This window comes from Rhipicephalus microplus, chromosome 10 (genome assembly GCF_043290135.1).
Source record: "Rhipicephalus microplus isolate Deutch F79 chromosome 10, USDA_Rmic, whole genome shotgun sequence".
Taxonomy (NCBI): domain Eukaryota; kingdom Metazoa; phylum Arthropoda; class Arachnida; order Ixodida; family Ixodidae; genus Rhipicephalus; species Rhipicephalus microplus.
The window spans coordinates 22,816,382-22,840,628 of NC_134709.1; the positions used below are offsets into that span (position 1 = coordinate 22,816,382).

At 47.4% G+C, this 24,247-nt stretch overlaps 1 protein-coding gene across 1 annotated transcript in view; it reads left to right on the forward strand.

The window, feature by feature from the left end:
• Positions 1-3,287: 3,287 nt before the first annotated feature.
• Positions 3,288-24,247, forward strand: part of LOC142774623 (hillarin-like) — a 117,935-nt gene continuing 96,975 nt past the window's right edge. Inside the window, exon 1 of the mRNA XM_075875205.1 lies at positions 3,288-4,276. Coding sequence (XP_075731320.1) covers positions 3,764-4,276 — 513 coding nt within the window. The 5' untranslated portion in view covers positions 3,288-3,763. The remainder of the gene's footprint in view (positions 4,277-24,247) is intronic.

Here is a 24,247-nt window from a genome sequence, read left to right on the forward strand (position 1 = left end):
AATATAAGATGGAAGCCCCGCAGGACCCCACCAAACGCTCACTAACAACTGTAGCTGCGAACAACGGTGGAAAGGGCAGAAGGCATGAAAACTTATCTACGCATGATCGTGCGATATGCGAACCTATCATTCCGGCACACATGGGGGTCTATATGGAAGATGACTGTTAAGGTCTTTGATTTCATTTTTATGCAAGTTAATAACGACGGTTGGTTCACGCATGCGCTATCACTATTATCGGGGCCTCAATGATCAGACGCGTTTCTTCATTCCAATACAAAACTGCGCATTCATTGAACCTTGACGTGCTTGTACATTCTCGGCCATGTAAATAAGGATTAACAAAATGACAATATCTGGGGTTATACGTTCCGAAATCAGGATATGATTAGACACTTTTAGTTGGGCGTATGGGGAACTTGCGTGCACTGTGAAAATGAGGTTGCGCACGCTGCAAGTGAAACGTGCAACGACACTTTTCGTACCTTGATGCGTTTCAGTCAACTAGGCAAGTGGTATTCGAGATGCAAGGGTTTGGAATGCTCATAAGCGTCACCCACGCTAGAAGTATACATGCTATAGGTCCCAGTGGCAACGTGGCCTCTGTGATTTGCGCGAAAAACATTCATGACCTTACGACGAACTACCAGCACATTGAAGGCGTGAAATCTCGCACAACGACCAAAGCGTGTTACGTTGCACCACGAATAAAAGTGTACGTACAAAGCTGCCGTTTTATTTACGGGTTCATTCGCGGAGAGGCCTGGCGGAAAAGGACGCGTTCCCGCACACAGCCCATCGGAGTCGATTCTTCAGGGTTTTCGTGGGACGCCAGGTGATTTCTCCTGGACCACCAGGATGCCGAACGTACCGCTTGAATTTACCTTGTCGGTCATGAAAACATCGCCTTTCATTGTGAAATACACGTGCCTTGAATCAGATCCGCTGTTGCGGTTTGCATCGAACGCCACTGCTGCTGCTGGTGGTGGTGGTAGAAACATTTTATTACAGAAAATGTACCAGAGAGTTGCGGCATATTGCATGATTGAGTGGCAAGACCCCGGGATGCCAATGGAGTTGGCCGCTGCTCGAGCGCGCCTCACCAAGGAGCGTTGAGCATACAAGGTCGAGCAGGTACTCCTTCCAAGCCTCTCTGCTGTCACCACGTGCACCCGTTCTGGTTTCTCCGAGATCTCGCGAGAACGTAACGTAGTAGGCATTGCGTTACGTATACGCAGCATCTTGTTTCGAGCGCACGCGCGCCTCTCTGAAATAGGTACGCTACGTACTGCACATGCTTAGTTCTCTCCCGTGGCAGTGCTGCGTACGTGGGCTCGGTACGTACGCCCAACTAAAAGTGTCTATTATGAGAGACGCCGTAGCGGGGAGCTCTGGAAAATTCGACCGTCTGGTGACGTAGCACGCTGTACATGGACGTCGACCATTTCGACTCCATCTAAATGCGAGCGCCATTTTCGTAACCAAGGGATCAAATCCGCGAACTTTGGATCAGCAGCCGAGCACCGTATATAGGCGCTGTTCAACTGAGGTGGACCAATGTAAAGAAGGATTAGAAAATGAGCTTCCGGCTAGCCATCTCTTGAGTTTCAATAATTTGTGGTCAATGCACGTCTTTTCAACGTAGAAGCCACTGCAGCTGAAAGGGGCCTCATAAAATAAACTTGCACAGCAATTAATGATTATATTGGTGAGCTTTAAGAAACAAATATCGACCCGCTTCTTGTATTTTATTCCATCATTCTTTGTCTGCACTGCGGCACAAATCTTATACCTCGGATATTGGCAGCCGTACAAAACAACATTAACGCCGTATCTACATGCTACTTTCTTTAGCCTGTGAGATACGCGATTCATTACGTCTCTTCTCATAGCTTTCTGCATCCATGCTCGGACTTGACATAACGGACGTTTTCATATGTTCGGTGGCAGTGGCTGGTGCATCAAGTGGATAACCTAAAACTAAAATATGTGCGACTTTTGCGCTTAAGTTGTCACTTACTTAGTGCTCACACAGCTGCGCGAGGGCCAACTGAAGGCAAGACATGTACCGTTTTTTTTGCAACCATCAGGAGCTTTGAGGAGAAACCTAACAACGGTAGTGAAGATCTTGGAGCAAAAGTGGTTCATGTCTATAGGTTGTACTGCACTATTTTGAGGCAATTTTTCAGTAAAACTTTGGCCCTCCTCCATTTCATACAAAATTTTTAATTTCAAGGCCCTCACTACTACAACAATCAAGTAATACCCCACATAACAAAATACCTAAATAGTAGGATCACCTCGTAAGGAAGAAATATTAAGAACGCAACCCACATAGTCACAAAAAAGAAATGCGACAGGATGTAGGGCACGCACGAACATATTTAATGATCGAGGTTGGGGCTTATATACGCCAATGCACCGGTAAATGAATAAAAGTGCTTGCCTTCGCTTTTTCTCCGTGTGTGTTGAACGTCCTTTTGTTTGCCAAACGGCATCACTTGCGCAACAAAAGATGACCAAGAATTTTGCGCTTCCTGTGAAGGAAAACGCACATGAAGCCGTAGAGCACCAAGTATGGCCACTAAAATAAATTTAACTTCGCCGGGAGCTCGTTGTCTTCTCGTCTTCTGTGTGCGTCTCTCTCTCTTTTTTTCCTTACTTACTTTATTATTATTATTATTATTAGTATTGGTAGTAGTTGAAGTATTTGTAGAGCAGTTAGATTCATTTTAATATAGGTATGGATGTGTGGAACTTTGTTTACAGTCCTTAGATGTGAAGCAAGCAATTACTACAGCCTACAGGGACTGTGCTACAGAATAGAAAACGGCCACTTCGCGCTCTTGGGTCTCCCACGGGTGTCACTAAATTTCGAGTGCCCCAGCTATCCTTGTTCCTGTCTGTACGCGGACGACAGCGTACGCGACCGCGCGCCCACCACTCGCGATCTCGCTGGACAAACCCGTCCGCTAACGTTTTTCGCTCCTCGCAAGATTTCTCGCGCCTCACGTGACATTTCGTGACAGGTGCTCGTCACCGTTGGCGCGTCCCGTTGTGGACCGGTCGATCGACCGTAGCGCGGGGCACAAGCAAACCCCTTTCATCCATATCACTGTGTGTGTTTTTTTTTTTTAGTTGTTCGCACGCGTCGACTCGCCGCTTGCTTACAGCGCACCAGCTTCAAGGGAGGGGGTACAGGTGAGTGGTGGGGGAGAGAGAGGATAAATCAGAAAGGGAAAGAAAGGGACGATGACGTCAGTGGTAATCATTCCGGCTACGGAGAGGCAACCAGCGGAGCCGGGGGAGGCGGCGGCTGCTTTGCGGCGAGAGAGCCAGCGACGCGGCGGGGCAGTTGCTGGAACGGCGGCGTCGACGGCCCGACTCGTGCTCGACGGCCGCACTCTCACAAGCCAGTGCGTCGGCCCGAGCGGTGGTGGTGGCACAGCGAACAGGTTTGGCAATATGGCCGCCTAGACCGCGCTTCGTCGCCGTCGGCTCTGTGTGGAAGAAAAAGGAAACCGCAGATGCGAAGCAGGACCGTTTCGTGAAACTTCTTCGGCGATGGTGAAACCTTCGTGCCGTTTTCGCGTCGACGACGAGTGATTTCCGTTTGGCGGTGTGTTCGGTGTCTGCGCCCCCCCACGGAAGGGGAGTGCGTGTTTGTGTGTGTGTGTGGCCGTGAGAGAATCTCGCCCCGTTCAGGGGAGTGTCCGGCGACCGCCGCCGCTTGTGGTCGGTGCACAGCGCGACGCCGGGGACCATGAATTCGTACGAGAACAACTGCCTGCGCTGCGGTCAGACCGTCTACCAGGTGGACAAGGTGGGACCCCTGAAGGACTTCACCTTCTACCACCAGGGCTGCTTCAAGTGCCTCGTGTGCGGCACCAAACTGACCCTGAAGACGTACTTCAACAACCAGCAGAGTCAGGAGGACAAGGAGGTCTACTGTCAGAACCACGTGCCCAAGACCGGACCGGGCCACCTGGACGGCATGTCGGTGGGCATCAAGGCGGCGCTGAGCGTGCCAAAGACCAACAACCTGGTCAACGACCAGATTCGCGGCTCGGGCAAGGGTACGTTCGACGCGGACGCGCTTGGCATCAAGTCGGCGCTCACCAGGAACCACCAGCAGCACCACGAGCAGGAGTACAAGCACGCCGTGAACAGGGCCGGTCGCTTCGACGCCAGCGCGCTGCACATTACGCACGCGCTGAACGCCACCAAGGTGCACCGGGGCAAGCTCGCGTACGAGCGCAACATGGACGAGTATCTGGTGAGTCTTCCAAAGTCGTTTACGGGCCTTCTAATCTCGTGGCGTGTCGCTCGTACGCAAAGCTTCAGTTTCTATTATCTAGGGACGTCACATTTTGTGATGGCACACAGCTGAGCGGAACTTCCGCCTCCTCGCTGGAGCTCGTTTCTCCAGCGCTTTCACTGAGGCGTGTTTGCCGTTGGACACGAGTTTTCGAACGTCATGGTTCGTCGTTGACAAGCAGATCGCCAAGTTGCGATCATGGGACTGTCATATTGTGACATGTATTGACACAGATGATGCGGAGGGCCTCCGCGCTGGCGTCGTCTTGCACTTTCGAATCGTCGTGTTTTCAATTAAACATGCTCTTCAATGTCATGTTCTCTCTCTTGTTTACCCGTGAAGTAAAACACGTGAATGAAAGACAGCGTCATTAGACAAATAACGTGGGAGGTGGTTCGCACTAACGTAACCAAATTTCTGGAGGAGTTTCTGGTTGTTATCTCGCGCTTCCTATTATGCGACTCTCATTGGACATGTTTCTGAAACTCTGGATCTATCGCTGGCAGTGTTTGCTCGAAAATGACTGCTTCGGGCTTCATTCACACTGTGACGAAAAACATCTGAGTGGACGATTCCAGCAACGTTGTGTTTTTTGATATAAAGAACGTAACCAAATCGCAGGACAAATACAAGGGGTGCTTTTATCGCTCGTGCAATTTGTTGAGGCTGCCATGGGACAAGACATTGAAACCTCATGGTTTGTAGTTGGGGTTGAAACGTGCAACAAGCGAGTTTATCGTCAAGGAATCTTGTGGTCCTCAGCGGCTCGCGAAACTTACTAAATTGCTCGATTAGGGACTCGTAGTGCGTGTGGCGTTCTTTTGCATTTTTACTTTGTCGTTGATGTCTTTGTTGCACTTCTTCGGTTCGTGACGTGCCGCTAATCGAGCTGTCCTTGCTTTAGGACTTCTGGTGTCAACGGCCAGATTTTCGATGCGACGACTATAGCCGCTACGAAGGTGCTTGCGCTGGAAAGAAAGCAGCGTTTTATGAGCAGGTTTTTTTTTTTTTTTTTTTCAACAGCTCGCAAAGCGAACACTTGATATCGCGCTGACGCTGTTCACCGTTCGTGGAGTACAAAGTGCAAAGACGCTTGCCGGGGGCTATATCGATCGAATCGAACCGGTTACACTGCGCCAAGTTGCCCGCTGCCCATTATATACGGGGACGCTCAACTGCAAATGCTCAGCTTCGCACAGCTAAGCACTTCGCGCCGCAGTAAGGAAAACCGCGCTAGCTGGTGTGTAGTTGCATTGCAGAAAAGAGCAAAAGAAAAAAAAAACAGGCAAGGAAATCGTACAATCAATCGTCTTTTATGAAACATGGCACGTACGAAAAGTTACTTGTACCGCAAAAGGGCGTGACATTCATACCTACAGTGTTAATGAGAACAGACAATGATTAGAAGGGAAGTGTAGGGGATGTCATTGGCAGTAATTGTAATGTAAATGTGAAGAAAGAGAAGTGGACGAAACGATGAAATGCCTCCGGCAGGGGTTGAACCCGCGACTTTAGAACAAATCGTGCGACGCTCTACCATTGTCTGTTAGTTCTTTTTATTATTCCGTCTAACAAAAGCAAACCAGCCCTTAAGTTTGCACTTCTTCCCTACTAAACCCTACGGCGATAAATGTGGCAACTGAGAGACAGTAGAGCACACAGTTTGAACGTGCTGCGTACCAGGACGAGTGAAGTGACAATTGCTTGAGCGACATATCCATGATTTGCTATCATAGGTTAACGTTATGCAGCCGGTTAGGTTCAGTGTCCGGCCCTGTAGAACGGCGAGTGTGTTTTTCAACTATTATTCAATTACCTGTCAGAATTTGGCCAATCCGAAAAGCTTTAATGATTCACTATTTAGTATAGAAGAGCCTATAGACTTGCCTGATATCCCAGTTGTCAATGCTAAGTGTCACTTGCGCATTTCATATGTTTATATCCATATTTTATATTTATGTTCCCTCTCTTCTGGAACCTTCTAATCTCATTCCCAATCTCCATACTGACCAGCATGCATGCCAGCGATTATGAGTGCAGGCAAGTATCTGATTTTGTGATGTTTTTTCTCACTTAGGCTAGACTGATGTCACAGGCGCTATTCTATACCTGTTTCCATGACCTTTGGCGCTGTTACTGTGATCAAACACTTCTTGCTCGTGACGTGACCCTCGTAGCCTTTTCAACGACTTTATCAACCGCAAGTTTCACTAGACCATGCCGCAACACCTGTTTGAGCATGGCGAAAAGCTGTGTAAGAACAAGTACCAGATACCGCCACCATGCCTCCTCCTTGTATTGAATCCGGTCGTCAAATATTGTAATTTATATTTCTCCTTTTTTGTTATACGCCTTAAATAGCACCCCGACGTTGACGCGGGGGCCCGTGAATAGGCTCCTTTGCTCTACTTTATCGACTTTATCGATTTGACGCTCATGCAGCTACCGGCAGATCGCGCTGATAACGCTGCCGGGGCGAAGCTCTGACTACTGAGGAAGCGCGCAGAGGAAGTTAATTGGAATGGAAGGCGGCAGATTATATTCGCCGATAAGCTCCTTTTTTATCGGACAGTGACGTTTTAGTGCATTTATCTCATGTTCAACGAGACCGACTTCCGCGTGTCAGACATCATCCCACCAATGCGGAACCGATATGGTATATTTTAGATGCGTTTGTGAAGCCGACAGTTGCTGAGGCTTTTGGCAACGTTGTGCAGAGCACGTTCCTGTCCAGCGGTAATGCAATGTGCGCGACATTTCCCACTTTTGAGCAGCCTGTCTCTTGCGTTTAGTGGCGCGAATCACACGGCGATAAAATTTGAGTAGTTTGTGTAGCATACTTTGAAGAATTGAAATCTTGCTTTTTAGAAACTAACATCAATGGACGGTGCTGAAATTGCGGGGGAAAGGGGGGGGGGTTCAAATTCACTTGGAAATTTTCAACTTGCTTGCGTGCATATGAACGCGTACATACAAACGCACGCACCAACATACATAAACATAGTTTAACCCCCTCCCCTTCCCCCGAGAAAAATTACAAAAACGGGCGTTTTGTCTGTCGCGGCACAATTCGTGACGTCGGCAGTTTGTTTACGTGACGTCCGAATGAAATAAGGCCTCGACTGGTCAATAAGTGAAATATATTTATTGCTAAATGTTTCGTGCTCGCGTTATGCACGACTGCCGTGCAAGATAAACGGAATTCGCTTTGTCTTCTGCGTTTTGCCACTGCGCAAGCAAAGACAGCAGCAGCGTTTGGTCGAAACGCGCGAAATGCTAACTTGTTTAACGCTTAGTGTGGGCGTTCCAAACGTTTTATGAAAAAAAAAAGTGAGTGGCGAGGAGGAGATAGCGCTTCTAGGACATGTTGTGAAAGCGATCAAAATAGAAACTACCTACCGCTGAGGACGAGCCCCTTGCCACCCCTACCCTTGCTTCTGGACTGCTGCTTCTGTTGATGACGACCGTTCCACTGCTCACTTAATCTTTCCTCTTCTTTCCACTTTTCTCCCTTTTCCCTTCCCCACAGGCACTGCGCCGTGCTCCCGACCGGATTGCAGAAATTAGGTGCCTTTTCTGATCTTCTAACCACTACCACCAAAATAGAAACTACAGCCTCGCCTTTGAACTCGGGGCGGTTAAAAGCCACCGAGGCATTATCCGTGAGACCATAACGCATAATTTACGTTCTGTCGCGGCACTTCGTAAGTGGGCTTTGCCGCACTGCGGCTTCCATTCGTGCGAGTCTGTCGCTGGACGTGGTTGTTTGGCTGCGTGGGCCGTGCCGGCGTGCGCTCTCGGAGCTGTGACCTTGACCAGCGCGTGCACCACCGGTCCGGAAGTGGTTTACCGCGCGCGAACGTGGCAGGAGGAGAGGCTATACCTGGTCACGTGGGTGACAGAAGGCCGCACGGACCTTGTGTATGCGTGTTAGAGAGCGGGAGAGGGGGGGGAACGTGGGAGGCGAGGTTGTCGCCCAACCCGTTTTCACCTGACGCAACTCCTCGCGACGTCCAACGAAAGCAGCCCGCTTGCTTTCTTTTCCAGCGAGCTCGATCATCGCAAGTGATCGAACACGAATCTCATTGATATTTCGCTTTCGCCGCATATCTGACACGTTCTTATGTGTCGTTCCAGTCGATGCCACTTTCACATAAATTCGCGGACGCAAGCTTTAAATGGACACAAAAGAGAAACGATGACTTGATTTATATTGGCAAACTGCACTCTGAGAACTCTAATGCCTTGTGTCCTAATATATTGGGTTCCTAATTAGCAGAGCTAATTATGAACTCGTACCTTTGAATTCATAACTATGAGTTCATAATTAGTGGAGCTAATTATGAACTCACGATAGGTTCAATCTTTATTTTTAAGTGTCCACGTGTGACGTCGAAAATTTCAAAATGTTTTTTTTTCGTATTTTTGTGACACTGGTTCGATAAACTTTTCTGAAACTTCGTATGCAAGGCCTGTGGCACCCACAGATGACAGTGTACTTCATTTTTTATCGTTTAGAAGCTACGTAGGACTCTGTGGACAGCTTTAAAATCTATGACGTCATGGTGTTCGGTGCAAGAATATCAAGGTGGGGTCTCCACCCGTATTTCTTTTCGTCAGTTTTCTCGCTTGACAAGCATCGTGTCGCGGTAAGAGTTTTTTTTTTTTTTTCGGGATTGGGAAAATGTGATTTACTAATCCGCGAGAAATCGATTCGTTATATTGTATCTCTACCGTGAATTTGCTTCGACATGGCGACTACGCCCCGCCGTGGTGGTCTAGTGGCTAAGGTACTCGGCTGCTGACCCGCAGGTCGCGAGTTCGAATCCCGGCTTCGGCGGCTGCATTTTCGATGGAGGCGGAAATGTCGTAGGCCCGTGTGCTCTGATTTGGGTGCACGTTAAAGAACCCCAGGTGGTCGAAATTTCCGGAGCCCTCCACCATGGTATCTCTCATAATCAAATCGTGGTTTTGGGACGTTAAGCCCCACATATCAATCATCAAACATGGCGACTACGATGGCACCGCCGCAATAAATTACAGTTCGAACGTAATGGCAGAACTTGATGGCAGAATAATGGCAGAATAATGGCAGAACGAGCACTGTCGCGATAACGTTCATGTGACGTCACAAGCCGAATAGTAAATGGAAAGGCGGTTTTCACTTCGTTGGGAAGCTATTTATCCTCTCCCTCCCCCTCTTTTTTTCTAACAACATAGCTTATCTTATGGTGGACTCACTGTACTGACCAAAGTTAGCCGTATGACGTAGACGTTTCCGTTTCAGTTTTTTTTTCTCCTAATATATATATTTTTAACTCGTCGATTTTCACGACGCTCACCCTCGCACGAATTTACCTGCCTGCAGGAGGCAGGGGCGTTGCCAGAACTTTTCTCTCTGACGATTGGGGGGGGGGGAATTACCGTTTAAAAAAAATTGAATGGTTGTTAGGGGGGGGGGGGGGCTTCACACGCCCACTATCCCAATGGCAGAAGGGTTCCACGCAAGGCCTTCCCGGAGCCACATGAGTCTTCAACCCTTTTGTTTTTAAAACTTGTTACATTTTCTTAGTATTCCATTCTGTGTTAATGATGCAAGCCACAGTTCCTATGTACGTTTAAAGCGCGGTCCTAGTTTACACGTGTAAATATTGAACATGGACAGTGGTCAGCGACCTTTTGCGTATCATTTCAGAGGAAGTTGATTCGAGAATTACACTTTAAAGGCAATTTCAGTCCTCTCCTATGTTCCCTCGCTCGTGTGTAAGTAATGATAAAAAGAAAGCGCTGTAACAAAAGCTGGCTTCATTAGTAACAACAGGTCTGCACATGTCCCCGGTCCTTTATTTGTTTTCTTTTGCTTTCGTTTCAGCTTTTACTCCCCCGAAATATTGTCCAAGTATTGAGGATGATAAGATTGTCAAATTTTGATAAGTGACTAATTGCTTCGCGCTGGTTGCGGCTTTCATAATCTATTCCGCATTCAGAATCGTCTCTGGATCCCTATCGTTTCATAGCGGGCAATTAGTTGCTCACTTTGCAACCAACCTTTATTGTGAAGGCTTGAATACCCCGATATCTTTGTTAATCATTTGTTGCAGAACTCTTGATTGTAATTGTCTGTTGTATAGCAATTAAAGTCGATCGTCATTCAATCGCGTTTCGATCTTGGTGGGCAGTAACCCGTTCCTTCTCGACAGATACATAAAGCTAGTCATAAAGCTAGTCATAAAGCTAGTCATAAAGAAATGACGTTTCTTGGAATGTCACCACGTGCAACAGGAGGTGTGTTTCTACGCATGTATAAGATGGATGTCAAGGACATGAAATAAACAGTTGGAAGTTTAGCGCCTACCTTCCTGGCCATCTCTGTCGTCTTTCATTTTCATATGTGCCGCGCTAATACAAGTTCATGGATAACCAAGTCGCCCGAGCCACAACACTTTTGAACAACAAAACACTGTTAATAGTTACTTTCAAACATATCCTCATCAATACATAGATACTAAATAACTTTTCACTGGCATAGCGTTCATTCTTTTATAATCTTTTTCAACCGTACGTGCTCGGTAATAGGTTGATTTTGCAAGGAGAAATGGACGAATGTAATCATTTGTTCCAGTCACTACTGCCTGCATTTAACTTTAGAATTTTTGTTTCTCAATTTTTTAATGTTCGGCCACAAGAAAGCGTGCGGTGTTCGAATCCAAATCGGGAGCGCATATTTTTTAGAACAATCGTCTGAAATTCGACTCTGGAAAGTTTTCGAACATCTCTTTGACCGATGTTAATCGGACGTTTTCAGAAAGGCGGGGTCACCTCCGTAAAACGGCTGCGTTATACATGTATGTATTGATTATTATGGGGGTTTAACGTCCCTAAAACCCCTATGTGATTATGAGAGACGCCGTAGAGGAAGAATCCGGAAATTTCGACCGTTTCGGGTTCTTTAACGTGCACCCAAATCTGAGCGCACGGGCCTACAGCATTTTGGTCTCCATCGGAAATGCAGCCGGGTATCTTAATCACTACACCAGATATATATATATATATATATATATATATATATATATATATATATATATATATATATATATATATATATATATATATTAGCGGTGATGCTCACCCGCTCTGCATACCTAAGGCGCAGGCAGCCAAGCGTTCTTATTACGCCCATGCCGGTCGTCTGAAGAGAGCAACAGCCGGCGTGCACACAGTTCTGCTTCACTGAGTCGGCGCAGAAATCATCCTCGGTTTCGTACCAAGCTGGTCGCCCATGTGGTTTCGCACGGCCGCTTTTGCCGTTTGCAGTAAGTAGTTCGTTCGATTCGGGAGAACACAGCGAAGAGCGTGTCTCGGTTATTGACTCCGCGTCGGCTTGATGCGTCGTTTCCATTACCTTGGATGGGCTCGTATAATAATCAATGGCGTGCCCGGAAAACGGTGTTTGCGTACTTTCCCACTATAGACCGATGACAGACAGGATGGCGGTATGCCGATTGAGATTATTGTAATCAATGCGATTATGATTTACCAAGGCCTCTTCCAGCCGAATCGCAATGACGATAAGTGTGCACTGGCGTGTGTGAGCCGTGAGCGCGTGTTACCACTCCCTCTCAGCTCCATATCGGATAAATTATCTTGCTCTGACGTCACTGAAACAGCCACCTCGTAGCACCAACATGGCGGGACGCGGACTTTCCGATGTCACGTTGGTGTTATCAATACAATCCCATGCTGGTTCCATCGTTATTCATGCATTAATGACCGAGCACGATCCAGAGCGCCTGGTATCTGCGCGCGTCGCCACTGCAAGGACCCCCCCCCCCCGCCCCCTCCCCGAAGCAGAACCCTTCGCATGCTTATGCGCAGAACGCCAACAATTATTAACCTTGTGGACCGTCACCGGAGTGTGGGCATAAAGCGTGTGCCTTCACTTTGCAGGAGCATTGAAACGGCAAATATTCAATCAATCAATTAATCAATCAATTAATGTTTCTTTATTAGCATCAGAAATGTACATTGTGAGTAAGTATGCAGGAGTCAAGGTAGTAAACCGCAGGCGGGACCTCCTATGTTAATACAATGAAAAAGCTAAAATATGAATAACGAAAGAGCAAGTCCATTGCTTCCCCATTGCTGTGTATGGGCTTTTGGGACGTTAAACCCCACATATCAATCATCATTGCTGTGTATGGGGCTCCCATACATCCTGCATTTGTCGTTCCATCTTCTATATAGTCACTATACACTATTCCACCGCGCAGTTGGACTCGCTCGAGCGTTTCCCCGTGTACGGTCGTCATCGCCTCGTATTCGAAGTCGAAGAACCCGTGCCAGCCGAGTCGCACTGGCGCCATAAGTCGACTACAGTTTGTCGACTCCAGGGCGCGCGTGTTACATATCGGGTGTGATCACTAAGGTGTCTTTAATGGTGTTTACGAAGAGCTGCGAGAGCACGTGTCGCGTGGAAAGGTCAAACTTGCGCAGCCGTGACTTCTAGAAGAGGTTGCAATGAAGCGCCGTAGCACTCTTCTGACGTCGTTTCATTGTCACGTAATGTTACGCTTCGATGACGTGCGGATGCTATAAAACTAAAGGCCTTCTGCTCTGTCGGTTCGTAGTGGGAGGTTACGGGTTCGATTACCGGCCGCGACTGCAGCAGGCGTTCACAGCAAACGGAGCATCCATAATGAATTCAACTGTATACCTCTATAGCTCTTTGTCCGGCGCACTGGTTTTTGAGCACGCAGCATTGGTGTCTGCCAGATCTCGCTGTATTGGCCATATTTGGATTTGTATCGGTGCCCATGCATTGGGCTGTTAACCTTAGCGCCTAGCATATCTATAACCACTAAATGGTTAAGCTGATGCACTACGACGTTGTGTAACCTTATCAGTTATTGTGACGATGTACAAAAAGTTGATACTAGCCGTGTAAGCGTAGCTGATTGTTGTTGGCCTCCTTGGCTTATGATAGGTCTTTCCCTGCCGTAGACGAAATAGTCGAACTACCACCTGTCACAGACAATGCAAGAATGTTTCTCCAGCGCCAGGACCCGCCGCGGTGGTCTAAGGTACTCGGCTGCTAACCCGCAGGTCGCTGGATCGATTCCCAGCTGCGGTGGCTGCCCCTTCAATATAGGAGAAAACGCTGTAGGGCCCGTGTACTCCGATTTGGGTGTACTTTAAGAGAACCCCCACGTGGTCGAAATTTCCAAAGCCCTCCACTGCGAAGTTTCTCATGATCGTATGGCAGTTTTGAGACGTTAAACCCCACATACCAATCAATTCAAGCTAGTAATGAATAATTAATTAATTATTCATTCAATCAGTCAATTAATCAATCTGTAGAGAAGCTTCCGAACACTGAAATTGGTGAAGAGCGCTACGATCCCCTTCGATGCCCTTGGAACTACGATCACGTATACTCTGCCATCTACCATGTTCCACGACGCCTCTCAGCAAACGCCTCCTCCCATGCCAACCCCTTGTCCCGGTGTCCCCCGGGATCCGCGATCCACCCATCTTCACTGGCGCCGATGGCACTGACGTGGAGGACTGGCTCGCCATTCATGAGCGCGCGAGCGTCCCCCAACAAATGGGACGCCAACAAGTAGGAAACAAATCAATCAATCAAACTCCAGCGTCAGAACTATAGCGTGCAAAGCCTCGCTGTGGCACCCCCGGTACATAAGAGCGCGGGAATTTTGTCGCTCGTATATAGTCGGCTCGCGTGGACTGTCTCCGAGGTGGGCGCTGCTCACAAGCAACGGCGCGCGATCAGAAGAAAAAAAAAAAAAGCGCGGAGGGCTTTATTTTAGGGCTTTTTATAAAACGTCGGAGGGCTTTTTATAAAACGTCGGACACCCGACGTTTTATCCCGAGATTTTTAAGAGCTTCGCACTCAAAATACGGAAGAATTTGTTTAACAGCGCTAGGATCGAGGGGGAAATTTCGTGTGTCTTGAATAAAATCGTCAGACATTTCTAACAGAACGGAGGAGCGTTTTCGTTTTATTGAAATAAAAATAATTACTGGTGGTGCTGTCAGTATTACATGGCAAGGGCTACGCCTTTTCACTCGTCTGCAACGAAATAATGAAGTTACAAAAATAAAAATTTATATTTATATATACAGTCCTACATAGGTGAGTCCACAACTTCTTATTTGGGCCGACCGCGAACACACAACGCGAGGGCGCTTATCTAAAGGGGAATGGTGAAAGGTGTAGTATAGCTGTGCACAGAGGGCGGAACACAATATAAACTTTTACTGTGATTAAAATGAGAATTTTTAAACTTACGCAAAGGTCATTACAATATCATATGCATGTCTCGAACTTATTATTTTAGTGATTGAAGACGGGATGGTTTATAACTTGGTAAAGTCGTCCTGCCCCGCCGCGGTGGTCTAGTGGCTAAGGTATTCGGCTGCTGACCCGCAGGTCGCGGGTTCGATTCCCGGCTGTGGCGGCTGCATTTCCGATGGAGGCGGAAATGCTGTAGGCCCGCGTACTCAGATTCGGGTGCACGTTGAAGAAACCCAGGAGGTCGAAATTTCCGGAGCCCTCCACTACGGCGTCTCTCATAATCAAACGGTGGTTTTGGGACGTTAAACCCCACAAATCAATCAATGGTAAAGTCGTCCTCGCACCTCTGCCCCGCTGATAACCGATGCCTCTGAGCAAGACAGAGTAAGACCGTTACCCTTTACGCCAATTACGATTTACAGACGGTGTTGCGAATAGCGTGTGTTCAGATGAGGTCCGCCGTGGTTGTGTGTAGCGGTTACGGTTGCTCTGCTGCTGGCCAGAAGGTCGCGAGTTCGGACCCAGCCGCGGAGATCGCGTTTCAATGGCGGCGCGCGACGCATGTGCACGCTTAAGAACACCGGATGGCCGCAATTTTCCGGAGCCCTCCACTATACCGCGTGCCTCGTAATCGCGCCGTTGTTTTGGCACGCAGAAGTCCCAGGTTACCAAACGATCACCTTTATTTCCAGCTGTTGCTCGCGAGCAAAAGGCAGCAGCCATCTTTTTTACAGCTTCTCTTTTTTTTTTTCTTGTGGGGGGGAAGCGGTCATATTTACCGAAATCTACAGGATAATGTGACAGTGTCCAGGGTCCTCTCGTTGGAATGAGCCTGCATATGAGTTCATGGAGCGGAGCTGAGCTGCATTAAAAAGTTCAGAGATGAGGTATATGTACTGTCTTTCGACGGGTGAACTATAGCTACGCTTCGATGTAGCTTTGTAAGGCTACGTCATAATATACAACAGCTTTCTTGTATACCGACTCTGAGGAGTACAGCATTCAACAAACGTTACTGGAAGCATCATAGGGTTGCCCTTTAGTTTGTTTTAACTTTACATTAGTTTGCCCTTTACATTGTTACTTTTTAAGCACCTTTCCCTTATTATATGTCTTATGGTGTGTTGTACCTTCTTTATAGCATTAATATACCCTGTGACTCCCAAAGATTACAAAGAACCCCTTTTGCCTCCAAGCAAGACGAAGTTTTAATGGAGACTTGAAGTCGCCAACATTGACAGGGCCAACTTTGGGATGACGGGACCTCTTCAAGACTACGCTAGTCAAGACTGCCAAACTCTGTTAGCAGGTGTCCCTTCTTTTAACCAATTGTTATTCACTACGTTTGCCTCTGTGTGTTGTCTGCACTGTGTAGTGTGAGTGCTCCTCATGTATTAACGAACAAGAAAGCTGTTGTAAATCTATAAAATCTGACCAAAAGCTGACAGGGATTCCAATACTTGGCGCCTGCGCGTGTCGACCCCGTTTAAGCCCCTTCCATATTGCGGAGAAAGTGATCCGGAAGCAGGAACGTCGCTTCTGGCGCCCTTGTGTATTTTTAAGGTCTCGACTCCTTTTAACCCGATTCGTACGCAGCCGAGCGTCGGCGACTCCACTCGGTCTGTCGGTCGGGCGAACGCGGAAAGCTGTGGGACCGTGAAATATGCAAATTGTCTCGTGTGGGCCCCCTCGCAGTGACACAGCGTGGTTTCTCGGGCTTCGGCTGCTTGCGCGCTCGCCAGGTCTATTTATTGCTTTAGCGGTGTCCCGCACCAATGGACGACGTATGGTGTTCTTTTCCGGGCTCGTTAGCGTCCATGACAATCAGCGACGGGACACAAACTCAAATGCTCTCTCTCTCTCTCTCTCTCTCTCTCTCTCTCACACACACACACACACACACACACACACACACTCACAAACGTGTGTGTGTGTGTGTGTGTGTGTGTGTGTGTGTGTGTGTGTGTGTGTGTGTGTGTGTGTGTGTGTGTGTGTGTGTGTGTGTGTGTGTGTGTGTGTGTGTGTGTCTTTATCCGCGCTCATCCGCGCGAAAGCGATGTCATTTGCATAGCTTATAGTGGGAACCAAACATGCCCCGCGTCGTGTTCCTTCTTTCATTCGTGCCTCAACTGCCAACTAACTGCTTGTGAGAAAGAAGTCATGCGTAAACAACTTTCTCGTATGCATATATATGCATACGCCGAAGTATCGTTAGCTTAATTTAACTTTAGTAAATACAGGGTTGCCGTTATAACAGCGGATTGCCTCTACATAAGTCCACATCAGACAGGTTTAGTGCCGAAACCCGTAAGGTGTTTGTGTTCGCAATCCCTCGTATTCCTTTGTGTTCGTTTTGGGTGTGGCTATCGATTAGAAGAAAGATGGGGGGGGGGGGAGATATACAATTGGACGAAATGAAGCGCGCACCCAACGGCTAGAGGTTCCTGGCATTAGATCTCTCTATTAGGCAGCACTTGCATTATTTATCCCACACTACTCGATATAAGCCATCAGTCATTAGAATCAATGCTGGAAGTATGCGGGTATATAAGTAGGGCAGCCAAGCACACAATCGTAATTACCGTTGTTCGTTCACAAATTACAAGGTGCGTGCTGTGAGCTGTATACGGTCTTGCGCGCAAAATGTTGTCAATATATGGAGCGTGACGTACCAACAAAGCACACAGGCTATGTAGCATTTTTCTGCGTTTATTTCGATCATCTATGTTCATTATAAGAACACGCAGAAGAATATTGAAGTGTGTTAGTTGGTCGTCAACGCAATCATTACAATCTAGCTCAACTTCCCGCGGGTACATGAATACGAACGGGCATAATTACGAAACTAAACTTGTTTCCCGGTAATTACGTGTACTTATTTGCAGCGGCGACCTACCTCATACCCCGAAATTTACATTTTGAACGTGCTTACGAATTTGCTTGAGAACGATTACATCCCGAACATTTGTGCAACGATAAATCGGTCTAGGGTTTCGCTTAAATATGTGATCACTTTACGGTCATCTGCCACGGGTATAGCCTTGCTTAACCTTCATCATGACGCTTCAGAAAGTAAGAGGCCGGGCTAAGACGTTATTGAAGACAGAACGAGCACCCTTCTCTCGCGAATTCGTATGAGTGTTTTTACCACATGTAACCCGCAGGTCGCGGCATCAAATCCCGGCTGCGGCGGCTGCATTTCCGATGGAGGCGACAATGCTGTAGGTCCGTGTACTCAAATTTGGGTGCACGACAAAGAACCCCAGGTGGTCGAAATTTCCAGAGCCCTCCACTGCGGCATCTCTCATCATATGGGAGTTTCGGGACGTTAAACACCACATATTAATCAATCAATCAATCAATCAATCAATTTTTGTTACATGTAGTTTGTGAGTGGTTAGGACGGGTAATAAATAGCTGCATTTATGCAGCGTCACAAGCATGTAGCCAAAGGGGGGAGTTTCGGGGTGGGGGTGGGTGTCTGCCCGCCCTCCGAAAATTTTCGATTTCGCTTGCATTGACACGCCGAACACATACAAATGCACGCACGAACACACAGAAAATATGGTTTTAAAATATTGGCTACGTTCCTGGTGGCGAGCCATACATTCCGTGGTTCACCGTAGCAACAGGACTGATGATATCATCATCATCGTCATCATCAGCCTGACTACGTCCACTGCAGGACAAAGGCCTCTCCCATTAGTTCCGCCAGTTAAATCGGTCCTGTGCTTGCTGCTGCTATCACGCTCTTAATTTTATAGCGAAGTAAATTCCTATGAACTCGCAGTTCTATTGCTTAACCTTGAGCTTCTTTCACTTTCAACGGGGGCGGAGACGAAAATTTTATGCTATATTTTTTTTATTTTCTTTGACGTCAAAGGAAAGGATAAGCCCTCGAAAGCCTAGAAAATGTATAGTAAGCGTGAGTGCACCACGAAAAAGTAATTACAGTGTGTTTTTGAAACACAGTTCTCGTTCCCAGTCTACTCTGACGTCGCAACACAGTACGAGCTTCTCGTCACGTGCTTAAGCAAAGTGTGACGTTGCCACGCCTCCTCTGTTCCGTGGCATCCATTGGTGAAGCACAAGCGGCCATTTTGTAATATTCTGGCACCTGACGTCATCACAAGTAGCCGTACTGGTTTTGTGAAGTCACCAAAATCAACACTCTAGCCTGGCTTGACGACAGTGTCGATGTCATCAGGTGCGCCGTGGGAAAATGACTTTAATGTGGATAGAAAATATTACCGTTCACTCTTTAAACTGGCCTTGAGACGCATCTCTATGCGATCTGTATCAGGCCTTTTAGTAAACACCTACAAAAATTGCTCTCACTACCCGTGTAACGTTCCATCGCACCCTGTCTGACCCTGTCTGTATCTGCATGCAACGAGCTTTCTAAAATATGCTTGCGTGCTGCTAATCATGTGCGTCAGTTTGACAGGACAGGGAGTACAAGATGGCCGGCCGATGTTCCGTCCATATAGCCCGTCTAATGAGCCGCAACAATCGTTGCCCTCTGAAGTCGGCGATCCGGCCGTTTACCCTTGCCAGAGTCCGCACTAATTCGACCTTGATCCGCCTTCACCGCAAGAGTCGCTATAAGACACCATTGTTCCGGACGTCCCGTATACGCCACCGGGATAACTGACAGCAGTGCAGCTTGGTCCTTTTTCCAGTGAGCGTTTAACACGGCACCAGACGCTGTTTTCTTCGGCGGCGAGGCCGTGAACGGATGGAAGGGCTGCGTTCTTTTTGTTCGCGCCTGTCAGATGCGGTAACCGAGAAGGGGACATCCGATGCCTCGTCTGTGGGCGTACACCGCAGTGCGAACGAGTGTGCAAACACAGCGTTTCGTCTCGCACGAGGCGCAGCCGTTTTTGCTCTTCCGTGCCGTATCTCTTGCCTCTAATGGCGATACGTTTTCTTCGAGGGAGAGGCTTGTTTCAGTAGTGACAATGCATCGTACGCGAAAAACCCGGCGTCGGCCCGGTACGGAAATACGGCCCTCGAAGTTGCTTGGAGCCGAAGGCACAAGGCTGTTTCTCGTGCGTTTTATAATCTTAAAAAAAAAAAACGTTTTCCACTAATTGGTGCTCTCTCGAACGTGGGTTCGTCGACCACCAGGCGTTTCTTACGCGGCAATCTGGTATCTTATCGAGGTCACGTGTCATTTAAAAAGGGCTCTGGAATACGTTTTCAAGTAGCCACGGGATGTAACAATTGAAGGAGCTTACTACCTCAGGAATTCACCCCCCCCCCCTCCAAAAAAAAAAATGTCTTTAGAATCCATCCAGTACGGGCGGAGTTACAAAGATTTGTCGCACGCTGCAATCGCCTTCTCTCTTCTCTCGTCCCGACAAATGTGCTGGAAGCTAAACAGGCAGTGATGTCACGAGGAAAGAAAATATGTCACGTGCGCCTCGTGACCTTGAGTGCTCTTTCTCTTTGGTCACGTGATATACGCGCTATGACTTGGTAGTTTTACGCATAGAGTTTCTCACAATACTTACTAGAGGGAACTCTGGCGCTAGTGTCTATGGGAGCTGCAACACACAGCGCTTCACCGAGCATGGGAATGATGGGTAGTACACACATTTGTCTAAACTTCGTACTTCTGGCCTGCTTTTGACTCCATGTGTGTTCGTGTGGCTTGAAGCTGTTTTCTCATGAAACAAAAATCGGCAAATGTTCAGCGATTGCGCTTCACGACCCTATTTTTTTAATTACATTTTCAAATTGGGTCACAAAGTTTAAAAGGGTTGAATCTTTCTTTCAAAACAAAATCGAAACACAGCAATGAACGAAGCCGCAAGTACGATTCGCCGCCCGCAAGTACGAAGAATAGGCAAATGTGTGTACTACCCATCATTCCCGTGGTCGCTGAACGATCGCAGCGCCAGAGTGCCCTCTAGTTAATTTTGAGAAACTCTATGCCGACAAATGCTCTGGAAGCTAAACAGGCAGTGACGTCACGAGGGGAGAAAATACGTCACGTGCGCCTCGTGACCTTGAGCGCTCTTTCTCTTTGGCCACGTGATATACGCGCTATGGCTTGGTAGTTTTACGTTCCTGGGGCGCTTGTACATGGGTCGGAGATGGACGTTGCCAAGGATCCGACTGACATCCGCAGTCGCCGAGAAGGCGCGTCGTCAAACGAGGCTGAAAGCGCATCAGATGGTCGTACGCTTTTACGAGGCGGCAGCGGCGTCTGCTCGCAGTCGTACGGGTTCCGGTGCGCGTTGACGCGCGACCGGAGCATGCAGGACAAAATTTTCTCGGCGGCGATAAGTTCCTCTTGCCGCCGCATATTCGGTGGAGCCGCACTTCCGCTGTTATGAAGGGGAGAGTCCGCTTTCTTCTTTTTCCTCCGCGCCGCGGGCGACAGGATGCCCTCAAAAAGAAAGTTCGTGCCGAGCTCCGCACACCTCCCGAAATTGCGAGGAAAACGAGATTAAACACGTGCTTGTGAAGCCGCTCAGAGACGAGGCACTGAAGGAATGAAAGACAGCCCCGCCGCGGTGGTCTAGTGGCTAAGGTACTCGGCTGCTGATCCGCAGGTCGCGTGATCGAATCCCGGCTGCGGCGGCTGCATTTCCCATGGAGGCGGAAATGTTGTAGGCCCGTGTGCTCAGATTTGGGTGCACGTTAAAGAACCTCAGGTGGTCCAAATTTCCGGAGCCCTCTACTAGGGCATCTCTCATATTCACATGCCCCGCCACGGTGGTCTAGTAGCTATGGTACTCGGCTGCTGACCCGCAGGTCGCGGGTTCGAATCCTGGCTGCGGTGGCTGCATTTCCGATGGAGGCGGAAATGTTGTAGGCCCGTGTGCTCAGATTTGGGTGCACGTTAAAGAACCCCAGATGGTTGAAATTTCCGGAGCCCTCCACTACGGCGTCTCTCATAATCAAATGGTGGTTTTGGGACGTTAAACACCACATATCAATCACTCATAATCACATGATGGTTTTGAGACGTTAAACCCCACATATCTATCAAGGTCTGAAATACAGACAATCGCTGCACTCGAAACTATAGTTCGTTTCGTAGAAAACGTGGTTAATATACAACATGATGGCGTACCACGCGTGACAGTGACGTTCGAGCAGGAACGATTTCCGGTGATCTTCTAAAAAGGGCATTTCGAAATCGTTTATAACAGATGCTTCGGTGATGCAACATTTTTTTTCTTCTAGTGATACGGAAGGGCTCGATGACTTCCCTGCTCAGCTGATCATTGTGATTGGAAAGTATTTTAGTTTCAAAGATCAGCGGCGCCCAGCCACATTCTAAGCAATCGCCAACTCGCCCAACTTTCAACGTTATACTGAGATTAGACAGCAGTAAAGGGTATTCATTTCTCCATGGTAAAAAGGCACCGACTGTCTGGTCTACATTTCGATATGTGCAACTGTTCTCGTCAAAAGTAGTATCTTCAACCTTAAATGGCAAGTTTTAAAGGGACACTGTAAAGAGAAAAAGCGATTTTTTCACGTATGAGTGACTTACTCATTCACAATACCAAAGACATCACGCTTTGCGTGAGGCCGCTCTTGGTAAGCGAGAAAAAGCCCCAAAAAGAAGTGCTGGTGGCGACGCCACCTTCAAGTTGCCGCACTATTCGTCGTGACGTCATAGCTTGTGACGGCGTCTATCAAGTATTAAACTATAGTTATTAGTCTGTAAAAATTTCGAACGTTTCCTTTCGAGGGAACCACAGATTTAACGTTGCCATGTTTCGGTAAACTTCGTTGAGTAAATGTGGCCGAAAAAAACACAGGGGGACTTGGGCGGGAAATTTAAAAGTTATACTTTTCACGTTATTTTATTGTCTATAAATAGACGTATGATGCTGAAATTAACGACAATAGGGTGTTCATAGCACGATTTGTCAGCGTAAACTAACGTACTGTTTCACTCCGGTGCTTCTTTAAAGTGTTGATGCGCCACGGGGCTTTACAGCTGATCCGAAGGTTGTGCGATGGCATGCCGTCCGCGGCGACCGCAATTTCGATTTAAAAAAAAAATGCTAGAGGTTCCTATACTTTGGTGTATAGATGCACGTTAAAAAAACCACACGTTGTTGAAATTTTCGGATCCCTACACCAATGCATCTATTATAGTCCTATCGCGGTTTTGGGGCGTAAAATTTCAGCATTTATTAGTTTAAAGTGTTCAGCATAGACGCCACGTGGCGTCGCTGTGTTTAATCCGCCAAAGACTTCGTCAACGGGGCAAGCAATGACATTGCACATTGAGTTTCAATCTGTCGGCTCCGATCATTGCGTTGGATTCCCAGGAAAACCAGATATAATTAATAGTTTTCAGTAGTGGTATGAGTTAGTGACGTGACCTTTTTCTTTTTTTTTTTGAGCATTGATGCAGACACGGTGCTCTGGTTTAACGCTATTTGGCAGTATACTTATGAGTCTCTTCCATCGTATTAGTGCGATTAGACAAGGAGAACAGAAAATAATGTCTTAAAATTAATCTGCAGAAAACAAAAGTAATGCACAACAACCTCGGAAGAGAACAGCGCTTCGAGATAGGTAATAGTGCACTTGAAATTGTAAAAGACTACGTCTACTTATAGACCCTTCTACTGTTTACAAACAAAGACCCTTGATGACATCCGGTTTCGTCCAGCGTTGTGCCCTAAAAGCATCGGTGGGCAAGAAGAGCTTTAGAAAGCCCGCTCATTTTCTACATCTCTCTTCCCTTGTGTGGAAAAATATATTCAAATAAATGTTTTTTGAGCTACATAAAAATGATAAGAGATATTTCGCACGTTCCTTTTACCTGAAAAACTAGAACTAAAGAGAGACTTTCCTTACCCTTGAAAAAAAAAACTTGAGAACATGATTTCAGTTTCCATGTTAGGACCTGCGTAAATGAGGTGACAGGAAGTTTTTTTGAGGTACAACGCTAGCAGTCTTGAAACCGTCTATAGGACAGGTAGTAACCTCGAAGCCAAACCACGATGTTGAAGCAGCTAGAAGAATAAGGATGGGGTGGAGCACATTCGGCACGCATTCTCAAATCATGAATGGTATATTGCCACTGTCCCTCAAGAGGAACGGATATAACAGCTGCATCTTACCTGTACTTATACCTACGAAGCGGATACTTGGAGGATTACAAAGAGGGTTCAACTTTAGTTGAGGGCGACGCAACGAGTAATGGAAAAGAAAATGATAGGTGTAACCCCAAGGGACAAGGAGAGCAGAGTGGGTCGGGGAACAAACGGGTGATAAGGATATAATAGTCGAAATCAAGAAGACGAAATGGTCATGGGCAGGGTGTGTAGTGAGAAGGGAAGGTAAACGCTGGGCGTTAAGGATCACAGACTGGATTCCAAGAAAAGGCAAGCGGGTTAAGGGGAGACAAAGTTTGGTTGGCAGATGAGAGTAGGAAGTTTGCGGGTATAAAGTGGTAGCAGCAAGCGCAATCATTGACTTGACTGGCTAAACATGGGGAAGGCCTCCATTATGTTGTAGACGTAGTCAAGCTGCTGCTGTTCATGATGACTATCATAGGTGTTCTTTATAAATTTTATAAGGCAGCGTTCGTCGGTCCCTCTTATTTCCTCGTGTCCTGTTCTGGCTGTTCA